The 23155-nt window shown below is 40.4% G+C and overlaps 1 protein-coding gene across 4 annotated transcripts; it reads left to right on the forward strand.

Moving 5' to 3' along the window:
* Positions 1-619: 619 nt before the first annotated feature.
* Positions 620-21623, forward strand: epb41l4b (erythrocyte membrane protein band 4.1 like 4B). 4 transcript variants are annotated; one of them, XM_044207257.1, is made up of 23 exons: positions 620-2112; positions 4397-4501; positions 4593-4635; positions 5200-5278; positions 5549-5593; positions 8013-8065; positions 8988-9108; positions 9877-9964; positions 10046-10134; positions 10664-10733; positions 10824-10993; positions 11996-12105; positions 12770-12800; positions 13134-13167; positions 13280-13413; positions 15177-15316; positions 16374-16495; positions 16588-16701; positions 17546-17598; positions 17692-17844; positions 18028-18148; positions 18369-18502; positions 20452-21623. In XM_044207257.1, exons 1-23 carry the CDS (start codon positions 1825-1827, stop codon positions 20513-20515), a joined length of 2361 nt encoding a protein of 786 aa, XP_044063192.1. In that variant the 5' UTR covers positions 620-1824; the 3' UTR covers positions 20516-21623. The 4 variants fall into 4 exon arrangements, with proteins under 4 accessions (XP_044063192.1, XP_044063194.1, XP_044063191.1 ...); XM_044207256.1 differs by having other exon boundaries at positions 621-2112; positions 17543-17598; XM_044207258.1 differs by having other exon boundaries at positions 626-2112; positions 13310-13413; positions 17543-17598.
* Positions 21624-23155: the final 1532 nt, after the last annotated feature.

Here is a 23155-nt window from a genome sequence, read left to right on the forward strand (position 1 = left end):
TCACAAATCATCCCAAACTGTCTGGTTATGAGAAAATATTGACTTAAAAAAAAGACACAAAATGTAATATTGCTGTGGGGATTTCAGTATCTGCAGATTTGTTATATCATTATATTTGTGGTTCTTTTTTCAGAAGGGTACAGTATAATGCAGGCACGAAGAGTTGGTAGAGTATTTACAAAGTACCTACTAATGAGCTTAATACCACTAAAATGTGTAAGAGAATGATACTGAATTTCATAAATTACGTTAACCATGTCCAGAACCAACAGACTAATGCACGAAAGCCCACGTTTGTAAAACGCTTTGATCAAGAGATGCACATCTGAGGGTTTGTGTGTTTCTACTGTAGAGGACGAGCTGGTCTGTTGGTACCACTGAGGACACTGAGGTCATATTTTCAGTCTACAGTAAAAAACGTACACATATACTGAACCCCAAACATAAATAATGATCGGACGGAAAATTTTTCAAAGGAACCAGAAGACGCTTGGAGAAGCTTTGGAGGAAAAGTTGCTGCATATGGATGAATGTCATATCGGATACCAGGACAGAAAACTATTTCCTCATGTATATTTCTTTTGTAAATGTATTAAAAAAGGATGAGAGTTATGCTTTTGTACTTTCTCTCAGAATTGAATAGTTTCTTTTTCTCTTTATTTCCAAGAAAGCCACTTATTTATTTTGGTTGAACCCATTTGTTCCTGTGTTTGTGTGGTGTGGGAACGGTAGATTTGGGAAGTTACATGTTTGTAAATATGCTGAATTTTTTCTGATTTACAGTACTGACAAATCGTAAAAATAACTTACACATTGCCGGTAATTTATAGGCTGACTCCAATATTTTTAGATGCAATAAAATTGAAATAGACTATTTTTAACACAACGAAAAATAAATGTAGAAACTATAACTGAATAGATAACTAAATACATATTTATGTTGTCATGTGAGGGTTTGGGGGGACTTGGAGTCATGATCTCAGTATTTCTACAGTCCGGGGTACGTACGGTCCTGATAAACACACATGAATCATCATCATTACACCGGGGACCTCCTGGAAACCCTTCAACGACCCTTGGGGCACCTTGGACACCACCTTGGGAACTATTAATGATCTGCTGCTCCCTCGCCAGGCGGGGCCATGACAGACAGGTGGCGCTGGTTCACTGGCGCTGATGGGTCGGCCAGTCGGAAGGAGCAGAAGTTTGTTCTGCGTTGTGTTTTTACGCAGGCGCAGATCGCACTGTTTGTCCAGTTTCGTTGGTTGACTTTTACCTGTGAGGTAGACTAGTTTCGGTTCGCCGGTGGGAATAAGCAACAACAACCACCGGGGTCCGGTCCCGAGGTGACAAGACTTTCCTCCTCCCTCCCTGGCGCCGTGTGACTCAGGGGCTCACTGCGGAGCGACAGACGGGATTTCTCCGGAATTTTAGAGTCGGTGCGCAACAGCGAGCAAAGCAGGAGGCAGGTGCACGGGAGAGGAGGACAGGACAGGAGGAGGTGGAGGGCTTCTTGTATTTCCGTGAGAGAGTCCTGTCGTTCACACCGGGCCGAATGATTGGAAATCAACTGGTTGGCGCCTCGGTGGTCGATCTGTGTTAGTTTCATTAGTATGCGGCAGGAGTCCCCCCGCTGCTGCCGACATCCAGCCTGAGGACTGATCGGCAGCCCTGAAGTCTCCGTGCCTGCTAAGTGACTCCTGGCCCCGGGGAGGACGAGGAGGAGGCGGCGGCAGCAGAAGCAGGACCCCGGCTGCACCGACTGTTGTGTGGAACAGTTTTCACGGACGCAGCACCGACCTCCTCGCCTTGTGGATCAGGAAGATGATGGGCTTTCTGCGCCGGACGTTCAGCCGCCGCTCCCGGAGCCGCTTCCAGACGAGAGAGGGGGACGAACGGGACGGGAAAGGGGGAGGAGAAGGAGGGGGAGGAGGAGCAGGAGGGGTGACCGGGAACCCCCTGCTCCTGGCCCATCAGCAGCAGGTCGTACACGCGCCCGCCGTGGTCACCGGGGGAGCGTCGATTCACATCCCAGCAGCCGGGGCGGCGAGGACCACCATCACCTGCCGCGTCCTGCTGCTGGACGGCTCGGATGTCAATGTGGATTTGCCTGTGAGTGCGCTGAAGCCAGTCCGGTGTGCCGACAGAGTGTGTAAACAGAGTACATGGCTCAGGACTAGGTGGTAGCCTAGGTCAGTGTGTGTCAAAGTGCGGCACGGGAACCCTGTAGGGGTTCCTGGCGGTCCCCTGCAAAAGTGAGAGACAAGGTTACGGCGCTGAAATTTAATTTGTTATAATTTATCCTAAAGTCAGGGTTGTTGCCAATTTACTTTTAACTTTTTTAAATTCAATAATAGAAGCAGGAACTGCAACTCAGGTTGATCTGAATAATGACAATTAAATTTTATGATAGTAAAAGTTGAATTAGTTTTATCAAATAGAGTTAGATTCATCAACTATTTTTCAAGTAAAAATGTCTAAAACTCACTGATTCCTGCTTCTTAAATGTGAGGATTTGCTACTTTTCTTGTTTTATCACTGTAAATTGAATAATTTTGAGGTTTGGAATTTTGGACTGATGGCCAAACAAAATGAGCAACTTGAAGACCTCATCTTGATATCTGAGACACAGTTTGGGGTTTTATACCACATTTTTTAATGGTCAAAACAGAGTAGGCTAATCAATAATGCAAATTGCTGGTAGTTGCCTCCCAACAACAATGTGTCTAAAATGTGCCTGTTTGAAGTTTGGCACAGACAAGTTACCCTTTACCAAAGTTTCACAGCCTGTAGTATCATAGTGGCCTATATAGTATTAGTGTGTGTTTGTGAGTGTGTCTCTTCCTGTACAGTGAGAGTTGCAGCTGCAGATGATGTTATGATCAGCCAATTCATCACATTACTTCCCCATTATGACTGCTGGGAAATCTAACCAACACAGACCTGAAGCTGCGCTCTCCTGTTTGCTCTTTTACACCATCGTCCTTTCACTTTCTTCTCTCTCTCCCTCAGTCTATTTGTCTGAATCTGATCTTCCTCAAGCACCCCCCCCCCGTGCCATCTTCCCTCCTAATCTTCTTTTACACTCCCTCTGTGGCCTGCTCCCTTACTCATCATCTTACTCTTTCACACTCTGCCTCCTCATCCTCCTCCCTCTTCTTCTCCTGTTCTCCATCCATCTCCCTCTGTCTTCCTCTATTCCCCGACTCCCTGATCTGATTTACCACTGTGGGGACTCTGTGTCACAGACGAGTGCTACGAGTGAGTGAGGGGTAGGTGGGATGATGAGCGAGTGTGTGGGCATTCGTGCGTAAGTGGTTTCTCGTAAGATGTTTTCATTTTGAAGGTTGCGTGTGTCACCAAAGCTGTTGCTTGCATGCGTCAACTCTTAAATGCTTGGTCGGTGTATAATGGGTTATCAGGGTAGAAAGTGTTTCTCTTGTCCTACAGGGAGATTACAGCAATAACACTAAGCCACAGCTTCTGTCAAGATATTACAGTTCCAACAAGAGAATGACACAGGGCTTGTCAAGCTGACGGCTTAGTCACAGGTGTGTTGGAACAAGTTTGTTCATGTCAGGTGCACTGAACAGAGCTGAAACTCGCCTATTAAAGCTTATTAGTCTGTCACTTCAGACTGAGTGCAGCCAAAACACAAGGTAGAACAGGAACAGTGAAATATTCCCTTCACTGTGTGATATTGTTGCCACTGCATGTGATAGAGGCCATGATTTCAGGCAGCCTCTCTAAACTACATGCTGCAGAATGAGCAAGAGCGTTCTGGTGATTTTATTTTTTTTTCTGTCCCCAATCCCTTAATACCACTGATTTCCTCACACATTCATACACTCGCCAGGAAGTTTAGACTGGTTATCAGGATCCAAAGTACAAGGCTGTCATCTTTCAACACACCCACTGCGTGTTATATGGGTCAGACTGGGGTTAGGTTTTCATAAGGGGCGATGAGGCACATCTGCTCATGAACTCTTCAGATGAATTTGGGAAAAAATGTTGCAACAGTAGTTGTTTCTTAAGTACAATGACTCGTGTTCTTGGTTGTGTGTGTTTTTGACAAAAGCCTGAATAAGTGTCTTTCCCTCGGGGGGTTGTCCCTGTCGTTTTGACCCAGATGCACACACACACACACACACACACACACACACACACACACACACACACAAACAACCACTTTCACATCCACTATAAGTCATTTTGCTCCTGTTATGGACACTCATGCCTAAATTACTGGGAAATCCAGCATCCACCTGAATGGTGAAACTTTAGTTTTAAGACTAAATTTATTACGAGATGATCAGGTCAGCAGAAGACATTAAAATAGAAATAAACACACAGAAGTACAGTGGAAAATATTTAACTTTCTGTTCTTCTTTTGTAGAGTAAGTCCAAAGGCCAGGACCTTTTTGACCAGATCATGTATCACATAGATCTGGTTGAGACAGACTACTTTGGATTGCAGTACATGGACACAGAACAAGTCTCAGTGAGTAACAAGCAACAAGCTCTTAACTTCTATCACAGTAGACCACAAGCTGATATAACAAAATTTCTTAATTGTGTCTCTCTTTTTTTAGCACTGGCTGGATATGTCAAAGCTTATAAAGAAACAGATCCGAGGTAAGTTCAACTCACCTGTTTTCTAATTAGGCCTACTTGTGTTGTGTGTGCAGGAAAATGTGCAGTGCATGTGGAAGCAGGTACGTGGGGAGCAGGTGGTGCATTATCCAATGTTGACATGGTGATTAGCATGTGCATTATGAGCCGTACCCTTGTTTGCTCTCCAGCTTGTAACAGGGGGATGAGTGGTACAGGGGGCAGGGAGGAGATACTGATGTTGTTCTACTTATCTGCTGGGTCCTTTCTTCATTGAGTTGTAGTTCAGAAGGAGAAAGCCTAAAAGAAAGTCTGATCAATGTTGAAGTAAATCAGGAAAGAAATAGTAAAGTAGGTTACAAAGAAAATGTGGGTGAATAAAGATTTATGACCTGGCTGACAGTGATGGATGGACTGGATGAGATAAAATTGATCAAATAAATCATAAGATTTGATTTAATTAATTTTCGATAAATTACTGCTTCATCTCTCTCCACCTCTTTCTCTTCCTGTCTTTCTGTCTCACACACTTACACTGTCTTTTTGTTTGTTTTTTTACGCTTTGTTCTCTCCCTTTATTTCTTTTAGACAGGCCTCCATACAGACTGTTCTTCAGAGTGAAATTTTACTCTTCAGAGCCAAATAACCTGCGTGAGGAATTTACAAGGTAAAAATCTCACACACACACACCGGTACACACACGAACACACACACACACACAGTTTTCTCAGGAGCCCAGTGTGGAGGTCCAAAGGGGACCTGGGGCTAATTACTTTGCTGCTGTGGGCAGATTCAAATCAAGGCCAAACGGACAGAGACTTATTAAAACAAATGATGTGTCAGAGATGAGGAAAAGCTTGTGATACATCGATTGATTTATGTTCTTGTTCAGCGTGAGTCTCACACTCAGTGTTTTTTGTTTTTTTTACACCAACAGGTATCTGTTTGTGTTGCAGCTTCGACAAGATATTCTGTCTGGCAAGTAAGTTCCTTTGTCGCTGTTAATGCACACAAATGTGACATGTAAAAATTGTATATAGCGTATATATAAACACATACACCACCATTTTTATATATTACATACATATGCAGTTTATATTATATATTTTTTGCACATTTAATGGAACAGTTTGATATTTTGTGAAATACGCTTATACTCCTGTCTGTACGATAAACATGAAGCTAAAGCTAGCTTAGCTTAGCATAAAGACTGGAAACAGGGGGAAAACGCTATCCTGGCCCCAAAGGCAACAAAATCTAACTACCAGTAGTTGCATGGTAACCTCGCGGTGACAGTTAGATTCCAGGAAGTCAATGCCCCCGGCCAAAAAATAGTCCAACATATGACCCGAAACACCGCATTGTGCTGTTTTTACACCACGGTTTTTGTACGGATTAAGCAAACGAGATATAATGTGTTGGACAGAGCCAGGCTAGCTGTTTCCCCCTGTTTCCAGTCTTTGTGCTAAGCTAAGCTAACCGGCTGCAGTCTTAGCGGACAGACATGAGAATGGTATCAATCTTCTCATTGAAGTCTCGACAAGAAAACAAATAGCTGTATTTCCCAAAATGACGACCTATTCGTTTAAAAATACCAAATATACTCACAGGGACATTTGCATACATACTGTATACACAACACACCTACACCTACAAACATATATACATATACATTAAAAAAAGAAACCATGCAGGAGAGGTAGGAAGCTAATGGCTTGTACAAAGAAAAAAACTCAAAAGAAACTTGAATCTACTTAGACAAATGACATATACACCAGCAAGGGCCATGCCGCAACAGTATGTGATTAAAGGTGATATGAGGGCAGCATTGGACATGGAGGATGGATGTGAGAAAGGTGATGAACTCCTACTGATACCTAGACGATACCTGGAGAAGGGCAAGATGGGAGGAAATGCTGGGTGTGAATAGGGATGGACAGAAAGGGGGATGATGCAGTGGGGAAGGTAAATGAGGATGAGTCAACCAGGTACTTTATAAGTAGGCCTGATGAGTGATTAGAGGTGTGTATGACGCATCGCCCTGCTCCTGAACCTAATGAACAAGTAACTTCGTTACTAACAAGTAATAAAGATAGGAAAGCAATTACAGGTCCAAATAAAAAGAGGAAATGGGTAAACATACTGACAATTATTTTCTTTTATTCAACAATCAACATCGTAATTGTGAGGTCTAGTCAGGTAACCAATATTTGTTTAAGATGTTTCTTAACCTTTTAAGCAGCAGCCTGCCAGTTGGTCAGTCATTACAAACATAGTGCGCAGCTAAACATTATTCAAACCCACAAAACTTTATTTTAAATTCTAATGGAGAACCAAAACATTTACAACAATACTAAATATGATCATGAATTTTAAGGAAACTAGTTTAAAATGATACGCAAGACATTACAATATTTCTATTAGGTGAAGAGCTGCAGCCATACAAAACATTCTTGGCTTTGAATATTTCACTCTATAGCTTCATTTAAGAGCTGATAAAGATTATGTTTCTTACAAAAGAAGAAGGGGTTAAAAGTTAAGATGATGAATGGTGAAAAATATGCAACTTTTTACTCCACAAAAAAGCCCCTCTGTGTCTTTAGGGAATGTTGACCTCATTATTGGAGTGTAATGGAAGATGAAGACGCTTAGACTGCTTGGCAGAGTAAAAGTAAATAACTGAATTAGTTTAAAACAATTTCAACAACAACTTGTGAGTACTCAAAAAGAGTTAAAGTGAGTAGTCAAATACAGTTTTGGAAATAAATGTGTAGTTTGTAGATGTTAAAGACAGTTGAAGGATTATGATAAATTCATTCGGACACTATAACCTTGGATCTACATACCTACGTCTGACCTCACCTTAACTGGAACAGAAGAAAACATTCGCCCTTAAATCAATTTCTCTCCTTGTGAGTATAAAAGAAGCCCTCAGGTAATTTTTCTTCATCTGCAAAGACTTCTGGATCTCACAAGTAGCGTTAAACCTGGTATAAACACACTCACCTGTGGGAGCGCACACACAGGTGACCTACACTCGGGGACTTCTGTACAGTGGCGCCTGCTTCTTACACACAAACACAAACCTGTGTGCACAAAGACACACAGACAGCGTGTTACCCCTCTCCCTCCTCCTGGCTCTATCTGGGCCACGGATCCCCAGAGTCCAGCTCTATTATAAAGCTCAAGATCAGGAACAGCAGAGGGCTGCTTATTTTAGGAAAAGGGTTGCTCCTCTCTTCCTTGACATGCACACCCACACAGTGTAGGGCATTCAGTCACTTTAATGTTTTTCCAACACATGATAACATGAATACACCATAGGTACCGGACAGTGTGTTAGGTTTGATGCACTTGCATTAAAAACAGCTCATCACCAGTGTCTCTTTTTCTCTGGTCAGATTGAAATGTCCGTATGATGTCTCAGTAGAGCTCGCGGCATATTGTTTACAAAGTAAGTAGACTTTGAATACTCACTTACATTCCTTTATATGTAGAGATTTAGTCACAGAGTTTTCAAATCATGTATCATTCACATTACTGTCAGTTTTCCAAAGCATATTGTAACCTTTTAGATTGATTTTTGACGTATCGGGAAGCCATTCATCTCCATTAATTTTGCTGTGATGTGAATATAAACTTGCAGATTTGAAAACTGAAACATTTAGTCCGCTTATACATTTGATTATTTATTTGTTGTCTAATTTATCAGTGGGTGGTAAAGCAGTTGTGGTTTCAAAACTCTTTCTCAGTGTTACTTTGACATCCATATTTGGAGAAAAGCAAGAAATGTATGATTTGTGTATGATCATCACAAAATCAAACCCAGAGGATGAGCAATAAGCAAAGATGGAGCCCGTGGAAAGTATAATATGAATTTGTTGGTTCCGTGCATTAAAAAAGTTGCCCCTCTGCAGCCTAACCTTGAATCTCAAGTGTCAAAGCTTCCTTAAATGCACCAACAAGGAAAACAGTGTTTTTAAGTAAAACCAATTAAATAGTCAATAGAAATTTTCAGTCTGCAATTATATGTTCATATACTGTGGTGCAGGGTATATGCAGGAATTCCCAGCTTTAAAGAGTAACTATGTAACTTTTGCTAAACAGCGAAGTAGCCGTAAAACATAGTGTAACAGTAGCACGAGTAGGAACCCGTGAGTGTGTTAGATTAAGCAAGGGTGCATTTTATTACTTATTACCTTAACTTGCTTGTAAGAGGAGGAGTGTGTTATTTTATCGTTAGAAAATGACATAGTTTCACTTTAAAGACCTGGATTACCAATACACAATAGGCTACATGTTGTAGTCATGTTCGCAGCTTCTCCATCTCCTGCTATCCTGCATCTGTATTTCTACATTTCTTGGTCAATATCCAGGTGAGCTGGGAGACTGCGATCCCTTGGATCACTCTCCTGTGCTGGTGTCTGAGTTTCGTTTTAGTCCCAAACAAAGCGAGGCCATGGAGGCGGACATCTTCGGCAGGTGGTTGGAGCTCAGGTGAGTTCTAAGGATATCATGAATTCAGTGTCAGGCTTTACCCTAAACATCTGAAGTTGTAGAAAATGGGACTTTGTTAACTACTAAAACCCAGAATACGTAAAATTTCCACACATGCATCTGCACTAGTTGCCACAATACTTACACAGTAATGTCAAAGCAACCTATTGGAGGGTGTCCAGTGGCCGGCGATTTGACCTGAACAGGTTTATCTCCCCACTGGTTGAAACAACTGGGGCAAAAAGCAGAGCACTGAGCAGCAAAGGAAGTCATTCTGCTATTACCTTTCAGCGCCAGCGTTTCCACCAAGGAGGGCGTCTAAATTTCACTCTCCCTCCTTTTTCTCCTCCTCCGCCCTGGCCTCGCTCTCACTGGCCTCTATGAAGGATTAAGGGATTAATCCCTGGAGGGTCTTGATTGATTCTGAGCAGTATTTAACCCAGCCGCGGTCTGATTGCTCCCATCTCGGATTAGATTTCATACGCATATGCTGCGCTTCACCGAGCCGCCTGAGCCACACAAGGACAAACCCACACTTCAGTCATTCTTACACACAACACCAAGACTGAGTCAGGGACGCAGCTTGAAGGTTACTCACCGAGTATTTCCCTTAGAGCTAACACCAATTACCTGCAGAGGTCAGGAAGCGGTGTTATTGATAGTTTTCTTTTTCAGACAGAGTTGCACACAGTGTCAGAAGTGAGGTGACGGAAGGAGTGATATTTTTGTTGTGAAAACTCAACATGGTGTCTTATTTTAAATCCTCAGGGGAAAGAGCCCGTCTCAAGCAGAGATTTCTTTTCTCAACAAATGCAAGTGGCTGGAACTTTACGGAGTAGATATGCACTTTGTCAAGGTGTGTGAGTGTATTTTATTATCAGTGTCACTACGTTACAGGTGTGTTTGAGAACTAAAGGTGTGTGTGTTGTATCTTCAGGGTAGAGATGGAGGAGAATATGCACTAGGTCTCACTCCTACAGGCATCTTAGTATTTGAAGGCTCCAACAAAATCGGCCTCTTCTTTTGGTAAGTACATTAAACGCATGTCTAATCCAGTGGCTAAGGACGGGCCAGGGGTGCCACAAAATCTGTCGTTTCATCACATTAAAAAAAAAATTATATTATGTTTCAAACACATCACATTCAACAACACAAATGAGCAATAAACATCAAATCTCCTCTTGAAAACATTTGAAAATATGCTTGGTTGTCATAGTAACACAACATCCTTTCTGGCTCCTGATCAACCAGCAGTAATTGTTTAAATAAATGAGTAATTGAGAAAAGACTTACTGTACTGTATATTATAATATAATAATATTGATGTCAGTTCATATATGTCACACGTGTACATGCGTACCTGTTGAAGGTGAACATGGTGGGTGGATGCCATGAAAAACAAAGTCACTTTGGAGGGGTGCCATGGTTTTAAAATGTTTGAGAGCCAACGATCTAATCATCTCAACCTCCTTAAATAACACTCCTGAGGTACTAATGTAGGGTCCTTGGTTTTGTTGGCTTTGTTTGTATCTGTGTGTCTCGGTGTGTTATTCAGGCCCAAAATCACTCGGCTGGACTTTAGAAAGAGTCGTCTCACGTTGGTCGTAGTGGAGGACGACGACCAGGTTTGTATCCTGTCACAAACACATCTCTGCATACAAACAAGCACAAGCACGTGCAAGGTGGCTAACAGTGTTTGTTGTCTGACTGTGCAGGGTCGGGAGCAGGAGCATACGTTTTTGTTTCAGCTGGACAGTGCCAAGACCTGCAAACACCTGTGGAAGTGTGCCGTGGAGAGCCACGCCTTCTTCCGCCTACGTCAACCAACCACAGGCAAGGCCAGCCACAGCGACTTTACACGACTCGGGTCCCGCTTCAGATTCAGGTAGAGCAGAGAGATGGACTCACACCTGCTCTTCATACTGTGTTAAGTGTGTTATTGACTGAAGAAGGACAATACAAGTTGGCTCACTCAGGTAGTTGTGGCCAGTACTAATACCAGCATATGGGGAATAGTGTGTCACATAAAACAGAGCCTTTGTATCTATGGTTACAGTGTATCTATGGTTACATGGATCTGTTCCTATGGCGACTGAGATATATCCCCATCATACTGTTTGTTTTCTTCTGACTATTATCAGAGATGGTCAAAGCAAATTCTCACACTTGAAGGGCGCTTCCTGTCATTTGTTAGAGCAGCTGAACAAAGCATTATGAAGCCTGATTCACATTGGAGTCAGTGGATTAAAAACTAAATTTACAGGTGGTGGAGGTAAAAACAGGAACACCTGTACAGCATAATGTAATCCAGTATAATAAACATACCAATGTCACTTTTTGTTGTTAGCCAATTTTGGAATTTTAGAGTAATTTCATTATAGAAATTAATGAGCTTTGCTTAAAGCTGCTTAAGAAAATATTTTAAGAGCAAAAAAAGTAAGAAATTTCAATTCAATACAAATATATGCAAAACCCATGTGAATTCCTGCTAATAACTCCAATCCTGGTTTTGTGTTAAATTCCTGTGTTTTTATACTTTATTTTGTATATACATGTTTTTTTATGCATACTTTTGCTTTACCTGTGCTTTCCCATTACACCACCCAAACGTAGAATGATTTAGTCTCATAAAAACTTATGCCTATTACATTTTAGGAATAATTTTCCTGATACTGGCACAATAACAACTGTCTACATTTTAGAAAGTTTTTTAAACCCTTAAAGTAAGAATGAATTGTTTTAGATTTAATTCCCCAGCAGTGAATTCTAAACAAATGTTTTAAAAATTATTTTCTTTAACTAATAACTGAAGTCAGACTGCAGTGTGGTCGCCGTATAGTAATACACTTTTATACTTTTCACCTTCTTGTATGTGTTTGTCTCTCAGTGGTAAGACGGAGTATCAGGCCACTCACGGAGGCAGACTGAGGAGAGCCAGCACATTCGAGAGAAGGCCAAGCAAGAGATACCCCTCCCGCACACAGTCACTGGGCAAAGGTGAGTTTTATCAGCATATACAAACGTTGATGACTAACAGCACCTGTTTAGTCCTTTTACGTGCCTGAACGTGTTATCGCGAAGGTCACAATGTGTTCATTGTATTTTAGAAAACTTAAATTTGCTGTACAGAATTACTGTTGAATATTTTCAGAGAAAAGGAAAAGCTGCCCAGAATTAAGTAGTAGTTCAACAGGTTCAGAAAACTTTAAAAAAAGCTCTGGCTCTGTTGGTTGTTACACCTAAGTGTCACCTTTCAATTTTGTCAAAAGCACCTGCAGTACTCTTCACTCCTCCATACTTCCCACCTTCTGTGAGCTACAGTAGCTTCACAGACGCACAAGCCTCTATCTCGCCATAATCTATTATGCATGAATGATCAAGGGCAGACTGCAAACTCTGTTTACTTCAACACACTTCCACACACCTTTTATTTATTGGATGGTTTGTCATTCAGCCCTGCAATACAAAAATTAATGATGATTCAAGTGTTGGTAATAGCTGAGCGTCTGAGTAAGAGTCTGGACGTAAAAACAGAATTACATAACTACTTTGAACATGTACAGATGAATGAAGATAAAGTGACAAAGTATTTTGTTTACAAAGTAAACTATTTTCTGCCCCTCTTCTTTTCTTCTCTAACTGACATGTTTCTCTCTGTCAGCTGCCATTTCCCCAGCCAAGCCACATATCAGGTATAACAGACGCACAAAAAACACCCACAAATATACATAATACACACATGCACATTCATATTACTGTACTTGTGAGGGCATTCCATTTATTATGTTAATTCCTTATCCTCTAACCTTGACCTTAATCCACATAATGGCCTGGATAATCTGAACTCTAACACTAAAATAGCCCCTTGTAAAAGAAAAAATAAGTTAAATGGTCACTTTGTAGGTTTTTCCACCCCTTTTTGAAGATATTTTTGCTTGTTCAAAACAAACAAACACATATAAAGATAAATGTTTTCGGGTTTTTTTTTAAATCTGCTAACAGTGATTGTTGTCATTCTTTTCCAGCTCTCATGCCAGCCCTGATCCCAGCCTTCATCCAGTGAGTAACCTCAGATAACCCACTTTCACATACACACACACACACACACACACACACACACACGCAGCAGCCACTGATCTGTCTTCGCCGTTGTGACAACATTTAATTTCAGCATCTCTTCAATCCGTCTCCTCCCCTCCAGTACCAGCACAACATTCCCATTGGTCACGAGCCGTGGCATTCGCCCCACCCTGCTCTCACACCCCCAGTTTACCTGCAGTCGTCTGGACACACACCATCACACAGGTAAGACAACTGACCGCAGAGAGCAGGGTTTAGAGATTACATTGCTTCAGGGTGATGATGCGCATCTTAGAGGTCCTTGATCAGAAATTTCTATTTTTAGACAAAGTCACTCATCTGACGCTCTCTGTTCGGTACTCGATATTCTCTCTATATCTGTTTTTCATCACACTTCATGTCACTCATAAACCTCATATGGCTGTGTCTGTCTGCCTGTGTGTCTTGTCTACATCCATGCTCGTATGTGTGTGTGTGTGTGTGTGTGTGTGTGATCCTTCTGTCCTGTGTCCAGTCATCCTCCCGTCCCGGAACGAACCAGCGGCTCCTTCCCAGGATCCATCAGTGTGGTTTACAGGGACAACGTCATGACCGCACTTTGACCTCTGTTTGACCAGGGAATCCGTTTCAAACCCAGACTCTTAACACTGAGACTTACACAGTCTGGCGTCGCAAAGACAGAAGCTCTGCTGATGGACTCAATGGAAAAAAGTTCATCACATCAACTTCATCACTTCCTTCATCGTCCATTTGTCACATCCACTCATGTGTTTCAGTGTGAACCTTCATGAAACATCCCAAAAAGGACAAAGGACCTTATCATATAGGTCACAGGTTTTCAAACTGTGAGGCGTGCCTCCCCAGGGGGGCTCGGGAGAGTTGAAGGTGGGCCGCAGAGGGAGAGACATGAGGCAGATACTGTTGTAGTTGTAGTCCACAGCTAACTCACTGACTCCTGAACTGAACTGTTCCAAAAGTCAGCATGATTATCCCAGATTATCTCCAAGTCTAAATAAGACAAATAAGAGTGACAAAATCCATTGATATTATCTTTTTTTCGGGTTGCACTATCAAAAAAAATAAAAAATAAATAAATAAATATATATATATATATATAAATATATATTTTACATTACTAAGGCTGACACTCTCCTCTATCCATTAATATACACATATACAGTATGCAGTATATACAGTACAGTTTGAAATTCCTTGATATAGACTAAAAGACACCACTAGAACACAAGTAAAATAAAGATTTAATAGCTTTGTGCCTTGGTTTGCTTGGACATTTTTATGTAATCATGGTTGGTGTTTTAATGCCTCAATATGTTTACTACTCAAATCTGCCTTGAAGATTAAATGTATCTCAATGCCTTAGAAATCTTGTGACAGCCAATTTATCCAAATCACTTTAATTTGAGTGAGATAAAGTGATGTAAGTGTTGAATGAGGTAATTCTCAACAGGTGGAAGGGGTCGAGTTAAGCACATACCGAATGCTGGTTTAGGGATTGAGCTACTTTTATATATATAGTATGTAGTTCAGTGTGAACTAGAAGCATGAACTAGAATCTTGCATATGTGGTGTTGTGCTTTTAAAGTGAGGTTTTTGAATAGACTTTACATTGTTATAGCAGGTTATGGATATGTTAAATCAAACAAGTGTTTACAGAAGATGCCGCCAATGTTTTGCTGTTATAGTGTGTTGCCTTTTACTCTGTAACGTTTACTTGAATCACATGATTCCTTTAGGGATGTTGCCATCAAATAAACGAGATGTTTATAATTGCAACAAATGTTTTCATTGTTTTATAACTTAAGCCTAACTGAATATGCTTTAAAACCTTGAATCATGAAGTTGGAATGATTAGAAGTTACATAATAATGATTTATTTGGAATATTACAGTTTGTAGAAAAACCGAGGATGCAGTTTAAGTGGCATTTTGTTTGGGGGAATTTGTTTTGATTGCATGTGTCGTCTTCAGTTTCCCTCTGAGTGGTCCTACTTCAGACCATCAGTTCAGCATCGAAGAGAATGAGACTTTGTATTCTGGCAAGATCCACCACCATCACCGTCGCCACACACATAGCCAGGAGACGCTCTGCCACACACACACCAAGAACAGTGAGTACTCTCAGCTTGAGACAGAGCTATCCAAACAGTGTCTGTCCGCACAGCTGTGATATGTCTAGACTGTGCACTGATGCTCTTTTCATGTTCATTGCTGAATGTTGGTCGGCATCCTGTGTTTTAAATCATACATGAACCATACTTTCCCATTTTAAGGACAGATTCACAATTTTTAAAGTCAACAGTCGGGTGACCATACGAACACTGACACAGGTTTTGCTTGCTATAATTATTCCTCCTGTTCATACTGGCCATTAAGCGATCCCTTCCCAATGCACTTCCAATATAAGTACTAAATAGGCTGTAACTGTGGAGGATACCCATTGTTTTAAGTCATACTTAAAAAATTGTGAACCTATCATTTTAACCCCACCGGTATCTAGCCATGCATGCACAACAGATTTTGAAATATACACTGCTTAGACTTCTGCCATCAACATAAATACAGTGGAGATTAACGTGTTTTAATGTTTTGTTGCAGAAATAATGTCAGTTTCTACATTCTAGAAAATAGTAAAAACGGTTCAAAGTGAGCTCTGTGTATTACCCAGAATAGCCAGAAAAAATGTTTCTGAATAGAAAATTGCTGTTGAGTTTTTCAAAGGTTATTTTATTTGATGCTTTGAGCACCACAAACGTAATGTCATTCACCTCTGTTGCACTGAGGTGGCGGCAGAAATCTCAGAGGTGGATCTGGCTAGATACTAAGTTTTTGTGATTTGGGTGAACTGCCCCTTAACACATTTTCTTGTGTTTGTGTTTTCTTTCCTTCTTTACAATTTTGATTTATTCTGTTTATGTACAGTGTCAAATAAATAAATAAAAATAAAAATGTGCCACTGTGGATGTAAATCATTAATGTAATGCAGTAATACAGTAAACCATTTAGATACTAACTTTGCCATCCCTCCCATATCAAACCCACCAAGTAACAGGTAACCCAAAAAGTCCATTCACACTAAAGAACCAAAGGTGTCCATAAAATACCATGTCCATACAATAACAAATGTAGCCTACAGTGCGTTTTTTCATTAAACTTTGTGTGTATTAGAACGTCGAGCTCCTCCCTGCCCTGCAGATGAGCTGGACATCTCTCAGTCTCTGCTCAAAGCTCTGGAGTCAGACAGTGATTCTCCCCCCTGGCCCTCGCTGCACGTCAACATGGACAACAAGGTCAGACACTTTCCCCACACGCTGTTGTCCCATTCTGCTCACAATAAGATCTTACTCAAGTTTCTTTACCTTCCTCTCTGTTCCCCTGCTAGGGAGAGGAGAAGCAGCTGTCTGAAAAGTCTCTGCACCCTCCTGCCTCTCCGGCGATGCTCCCTGACCACCTTAAGTGTAACATCCTCAAGGCCCAGATGGAGGCGGCTTTCAGGGTGAGTACCAAATTTCCACGTAACGATCTAAGTTCGTACTGTATAGCAATGGTGGAAGAAGTATTCATATTCTTTACTTAAGTAAAAGTAGCAATACCACACTGTGAAAATACTCCACTACAAGTAAAAGTCCTGCATTCAAAATGTTACTTAAGTAAAAGTATGTAAGTATTATCAGCAAAATGTTCTTAAAATATCAAAAGTAAAAGTACTCATTATGCAGAAAAATGTTCCCTGTCAGTGTTTTACTATTATATATTATGTTTTCAGATTAATATTACTGCTGCAGTTGTTTAATGTTGTGCTAATTTTAACTACTTTATATATGGTTGGGTAGTTTAATCCACAGCAATGCATCATATTCTATAAGATCATCATATGTGTGTAGCATCGCTGTCCTGTGAGAACCATGTAGCTCTAAAAAGTCAACTTTTCATGAGCTTAGGAAAACAGCCCTGTTTTCAGTTTTGTGACGATGCATTTTTCAGCTAATCCGGGGGTGGGGTTAAATAGTTTATTTATCTTAAGAAGTAGGATCATTTTCTCAAATCATAAAGGAACACTTAATCCTTCAGTTTATAAGAAAAATTCAAAATCACCAAATTTGGAGATACATGGTTTTCACTGCACAGGAAAGGTATGAAAATTTGTAATCTGAAAAGTAACTAAAGCTGTCAGACAAATGTAGTGGGGTGAAAAGTACAGTATTTGCTCCTGAGATGTAGTGGAGTTGAAGCATAAAATTGCATAAAATGGAAATACTTAAGTAAATGTACTTAGTTACATTCCACCACGGCTGTGTGTAACTGACAGCAGTATCCTCTTCTCCTCCATAATGAAGAAGGAAGCTCCAATGACACCTAGAGGGAAGAACTCAAACGAGACCCTCAATGACAGGTCAGTGTCCTCATCCTACCTTCACATGCTTACACATGTTTCTACACATATGTACTTAAGACTAACTCTCCATGTGATGACTCTGGTCTTCAGGTACCAGAGCTCGTCCCAAGACTCAGCTGCATCCAGTCTGACTGCAGACAAGACGCCACATCGGCAAGACCGCAACCCGACGCCGGAGAGGCTGCAGTCCAAAGCCAACACAAGCACCACCCGCAGAAAACGACTGGTCAGACAGTTCAGCTTGTGAGTACACATCACCTTTGATTACTGTTGAAGCTCCAAGAGGGAAATTGGACCCTGAAAACGAATACTCAGAGTACTTGAAGTGAAAGCAATCTTTCTCCGCTCTTTGAAAATTACATTTTGTTCAGAACAATCTGCAGGTCACGTAAGTCATTCAGTCTCTCTCAATTTATTGCTCGTCAGTAACCATGAAGATGAAGATAATCTCCCAGAAGCACTTGCAGCCATCTCTTCCGAGTGTACAGGAAAGGCAGGATCTACCAGCTCATTGGACAAACAGATACAGCCGTCCATATACCCACAGGTAACACATACTCTCTCTCTCACACACACCCCTTCAAAATCCATTAAGAATGCATGTTTGTTTAATACACAACACTCTTTTATGTAGGATTAATTCAGCTTCTCAGCATTACCTGTAAGTAAACAGAGGGATGTCTGTGTCTGTGTGTCTGTGTGTGTGTGTGTGTGTGTGTGTGTGTGTGTGTGTGTGTATACATTGATGTGTTTGATGTGTATTCCAGGTGGATAATATGCCAGCACTGGAGCTGGGTAGTCCATGCTGTCCCTCTCCTTCGCCTTCTCCCCATCTCTCCCCTTCCTACTACCGTAGCTCCATTCCTCACCTGGTCCCTTACCTTGCTGTCCATAACGACAGGTAACACGCCTCATTTCTTCATGTTCTCTGGGGCATGTTTATATCTGCTTAAGCCTTCCTCCAGTGGCAAACTATTTGAAAAAATTGAAGTAAGCATTTTGGGGGCATCCTGGTGGCCTAGTGGTTAAGATGCGTACCATATAACTAGGGCTGCAACTAACAATTATTTTCATTATCAATTAATCTGCTGATTATTTTCTCGATTAATCATTTTGTCTATAAAATGCCCATTATAATTCCCCACAGCCCGAGGTGACATCTTCAAATGTCTTGTTTTGTCTGAAAACCTAAAGATATTCAGTTTACTCTCATATATGACCAAGACAACGCATCAAATCTGATGAGTTCCAGAAGCTAGAACACGCAAATGTTTGGCATGTTTGCTTTTGATTAATCGATTATCAAAATAATTGCCAAATTGTTTTCCTCTTTCTCTATCATTGTTTCCTTTCTGTATCTACACTGACACTGTCAAATAAAAGCAAAATGCCAAAAAATATTCTTTTAAAAAAGTATTTTGGTACAATCACAAGGTCTAAACAATGGACAATAGTACTCTCGGTCAATGCATTTGCTTGTAAATGTATTGTTTTGACATTATTTTAGATAGTGGAAACTCATGCCTGTTTAGGAATCTTAACCAGATAATGTGTATATACTTTTATACTGTGTGACAGTTCTGCGCTACAAAGCCAACACACAACAACTACATATTTGGTCAGAACTGAATTAAGAAAAGAATATGACTGGGGTTTTTTTGTTTTTTTTTATGAAAAATGTGTAATTTGGGGAGAAAATGTAAATTTGTTCGAACTAGAGAACAAAAGTAAAAACCAAATTTGGCACTTAAGCAAGCACCCTGGTGGGCTCATCCCAATGTTCCCAGGGTCCTATGTTCCTAGCATGTCTCTTGATATAAACTAACATTGTATGAGATTGGTAAGGGCTGCTATCTTCGCAGTTCAAATTGCAAAAGAACGAAGGGAGATGGACATTTCAAAAGCTGTTTGAATGGTAAAAATCCATTCAGCCACAAGAAAACAAATTTGAGGTGCAGGTTTCAAGGAGTACAACATCAGTATAAGCCGTAGGTGGATGATTTCAACAGGGATACATACATTAAACATCTGACCTAGGGAAAAAACATTGATGAGAACATAAAACCCTTTGAAAGGTCTCCTTAATGTGTCAAAAGAGGATACTGAGTTGGGGAACAGGACCCTGGGAACATAGATACGCTCCCCCATAGATATAGAAACATACATATAAAAATCTATATCTATGCGCTTCCCACTCTGGCTAGCTCTGTGATACCACATAAATAAGACAGTAGTTAAATTTAATCATAATGGAGTAAAAAAAAAAAAAAGTAACACCAGATAAACTGCTAAAAGCTAACTAGCCTAGCTTAGCAGAGTAGCCGTCTCTGCCTCTAGTGGAATTCATGCAATTTGATGTGGTTAAGCTACTTTTAAATCACATATTTAAATGTATTTCATTCATAATTATTTTATTAAACTATTTCATTAGTTCAAATTAACAAGAGATCTTGAGAAGATAATATATTCTTTGTATTCCCTGTACCCTTTCAATTGTCCAAACATAAAGTGCAGTGTATATAAAAATGTTTAAGGTTTTTTTTTAACGGTCTGTGATAATATCTAGCCTAAAAAGTCTACAAGTAAGGTTTTACAACTTCTTTATCTCTCTTCTTTATCTTTTACTCAACTTCACAATTTCTGTTGTTTCTGCTCTCTACACTCTTTATGTTGTCTGTATCGTCTTTGTTGTTGTCAAAATGTTTCTATGCTGCCCCTTTGGCCATATTTCTCTTTAAAAAGGGGATTTTAATCTCAATGAGTCTTTTACCTGGTTACATAAAGAAAAATTAAATGGCTTATGACTTTAACTTCTTATGTCATGAGGTTTGTGTCTTTCTGTGTTTGTAGCGGAGAGGAAATGAGGTTGGACAGAGAGAAGATACTAAGAGCCCTCCTGATGACAGAACTCTGAGACCTTGACCCTTGACCCCTGTGACATCATCGCCAGGCGCAGCAGACCTTAAGTGAGGAAAGTGGAAGCAGAAACAGAAGACCCAAAGTCGCTGGCTGCAATCAACGTGTATATTTGCATGATGCGTTCAGCAGTTATAAATATATATTTGCATAAAGGCAATTCTTATTGCCTAACTCTTATTTTAGAAGGACAGCTCTTTTTATTCATCAAATGGAAACTGTAAAAACTATAAGTGAGATAAAACAAAATGGACTCAATGGCTAACTGACTGACACACACACACACACACACACACACACACACACACACAAACACACTACAGACGAGCTACAGATGTGACTGGTGCTGCCTGCATGATATTTATGTTACATGATGAAATATTTATCTGATTTGTTTTAGGGTTATGTTTAAGTTTTATGTGATTTCATCAACACTGTGTCCATGTTGATGCCTAAACTGTGTTTCAGACGACTGTTGAAGCATTGATTTCTACTCTTTAAAAAACAGTGGCTGGAAAATGAAAGTCAATTCACTTTCAAGTCAGTTTGTTCAAAATGTAAATAGACATTGTAATTAATATGCTGATAACACAGAAGGCATTTTAAATGCTTACATCCTTATTGTATTTATAAAATGTCAGATAACCATTTTGACATGCCAAAACAATTGCAGCATTTGAGATTTAAGAAACTTCCTGAACAGAGGGATTTGAAAGTGAATTCTGACTTGCACTGCGAGGCTGAGCAGCTGCAGTCTCAATCTGCCCACTAGAAGGAGACAAATCTGCAGACACAGCTCCTGTGGCAGCTGAACACATTGATCCTGTGTTGCCATGAGGAACAGATCATGGATCACTTTGCTATTGTATACATGCAGTTTGAGTTTTCATCACAGATCAAATGCAAAACTGATCTCAGAAGTCATGTTCTTGGAAATTAGCTATAGTTTAAGCATAACCCTGCTGCTCAACAACTTTATTTCAGTCCTTGTTTTGTCACAACCACATCTGAGGCAGCGTATGATCTGCCGCTGTACTGTGTATGTTGATTGTGTTGTTCCTGCCCACGGTTGGATCTTAATAAAGGCCACATCATCAGTTTTACAACTCTGTAGCAGCATCTTTGGTCTCTGCACTGACATGGGAATGTGGATCAGCCTCGCCCTGCGTGCCTGTGAGTATGTAAGCCTCTCCCACCCTGAGAGGGAATGTTGTTTAAAGGATATTACTGATTTATCTGCCTTTACACACCTATCAGGTACAGTACAGTGAGTCAGCCTGTAATTGCCCCTCTGTTTTGTCCTTTAGTGAACCGCTTTAACGTTAGATAATTCATCTTTAAGGTGCAGCAGAGAGGAAATAAGGAATGTGCTGCAGATGTTTGTATCTGAAAGAATTAATGAGGACCTTGATAGAATTATGTGGGCGAGCCAATAAACAAGACAACACTGCTTTAAACGTCTATCTATAATAAGGGACTGTGTGGAAATTATTGGGGTTGGGAGGGGGGCTGAACCTTATGTTTGACCAGGGTCATTACTACTGTATTTGCTTTGGACTCTCTTCTTGACTTAGAAAAAAACTGCTCGCCTAATTTTTCAACACAACCCTGATTTCAAGCTTAAAATGTTAACGGAACAATATCTCTTACATGGTCCTAATTGTACAATAGGAGTGGAATTGGCAATTGCCAAAATTACGGTTAACAGAAAAAATGGTGCGTCTTGTTTACAGAGCATTCAAGCGGCTTTAAACCAAGAGCTACTGAATAAACATTTAATACTGGCACTGAATAAGTGAATGGGGGAAAAGGCGGCAGCTATGTGGCTGCTGAGGGGCTTCCGCACTGTAATATTTTCACATCACCCATTAGTACAACAAATTAGGTTGTGCTTAACATATATATGATATATTTAACTACCGTTATAATGCAGAACAATGTGAAGGCGACTGTTGGCGTGCTCTTTAGAGAGATAATGTTAAATCCCTACTAACTATAAAGATACACATATACTATTTCTCAAACCTGCCATACTGGTCCTACTAGCAACTGATACAGAGACATGACTGTTGTCCTCTGCATATGGCAAAACGCACCTTCATCATGCATGGCACCCTCAAATGGCGTATTTTCGACGTAAGTATTTTGATATAACTATCTTGTTTGTTTGTTTTTTTACAATAAATCTCGCAAGAAAACGATTAAATAAAATATAAATCTGGGGCATGGAATGGAAAATAACTTTTAACTATGTGTAATCACACATTACATATATTTTACACAAAACTCTGAATGAATAAAGTGATAAAAAGTCAGAGAAAAAAAGTATTTTGGGCTTTGTTGCATAGATACTAATGGTGTTGCTATGCCAGTTTAGACAGTGTTTTTTGTGAGTGGGAGAATGAGTGTGTTTAAAAGGGATCAAGTTGGGTGGGGTGCACAAGATTGTATTACAAAATGCCAAATCTGCCCTGAGGGGGTCTGACATGGTTTTGTGTGCCTTCCTTCTTTATTCCCCCTTCCTGCACTCTCTATTCTTCATTTTTCCACCCTGTTAAAAAAGGGCTAACCACTCAGATACTGTGTTTAGTGTGTCTGAGTGACAATATTTTCTTTGCCATAGCATGTGTGTGTATGT

Source organism: Siniperca chuatsi, linkage group LG9, assembly GCF_020085105.1.
Source record: "Siniperca chuatsi isolate FFG_IHB_CAS linkage group LG9, ASM2008510v1, whole genome shotgun sequence".
Taxonomy (NCBI): Eukaryota; Metazoa; Chordata; class Actinopteri; order Centrarchiformes; family Sinipercidae; genus Siniperca; species Siniperca chuatsi.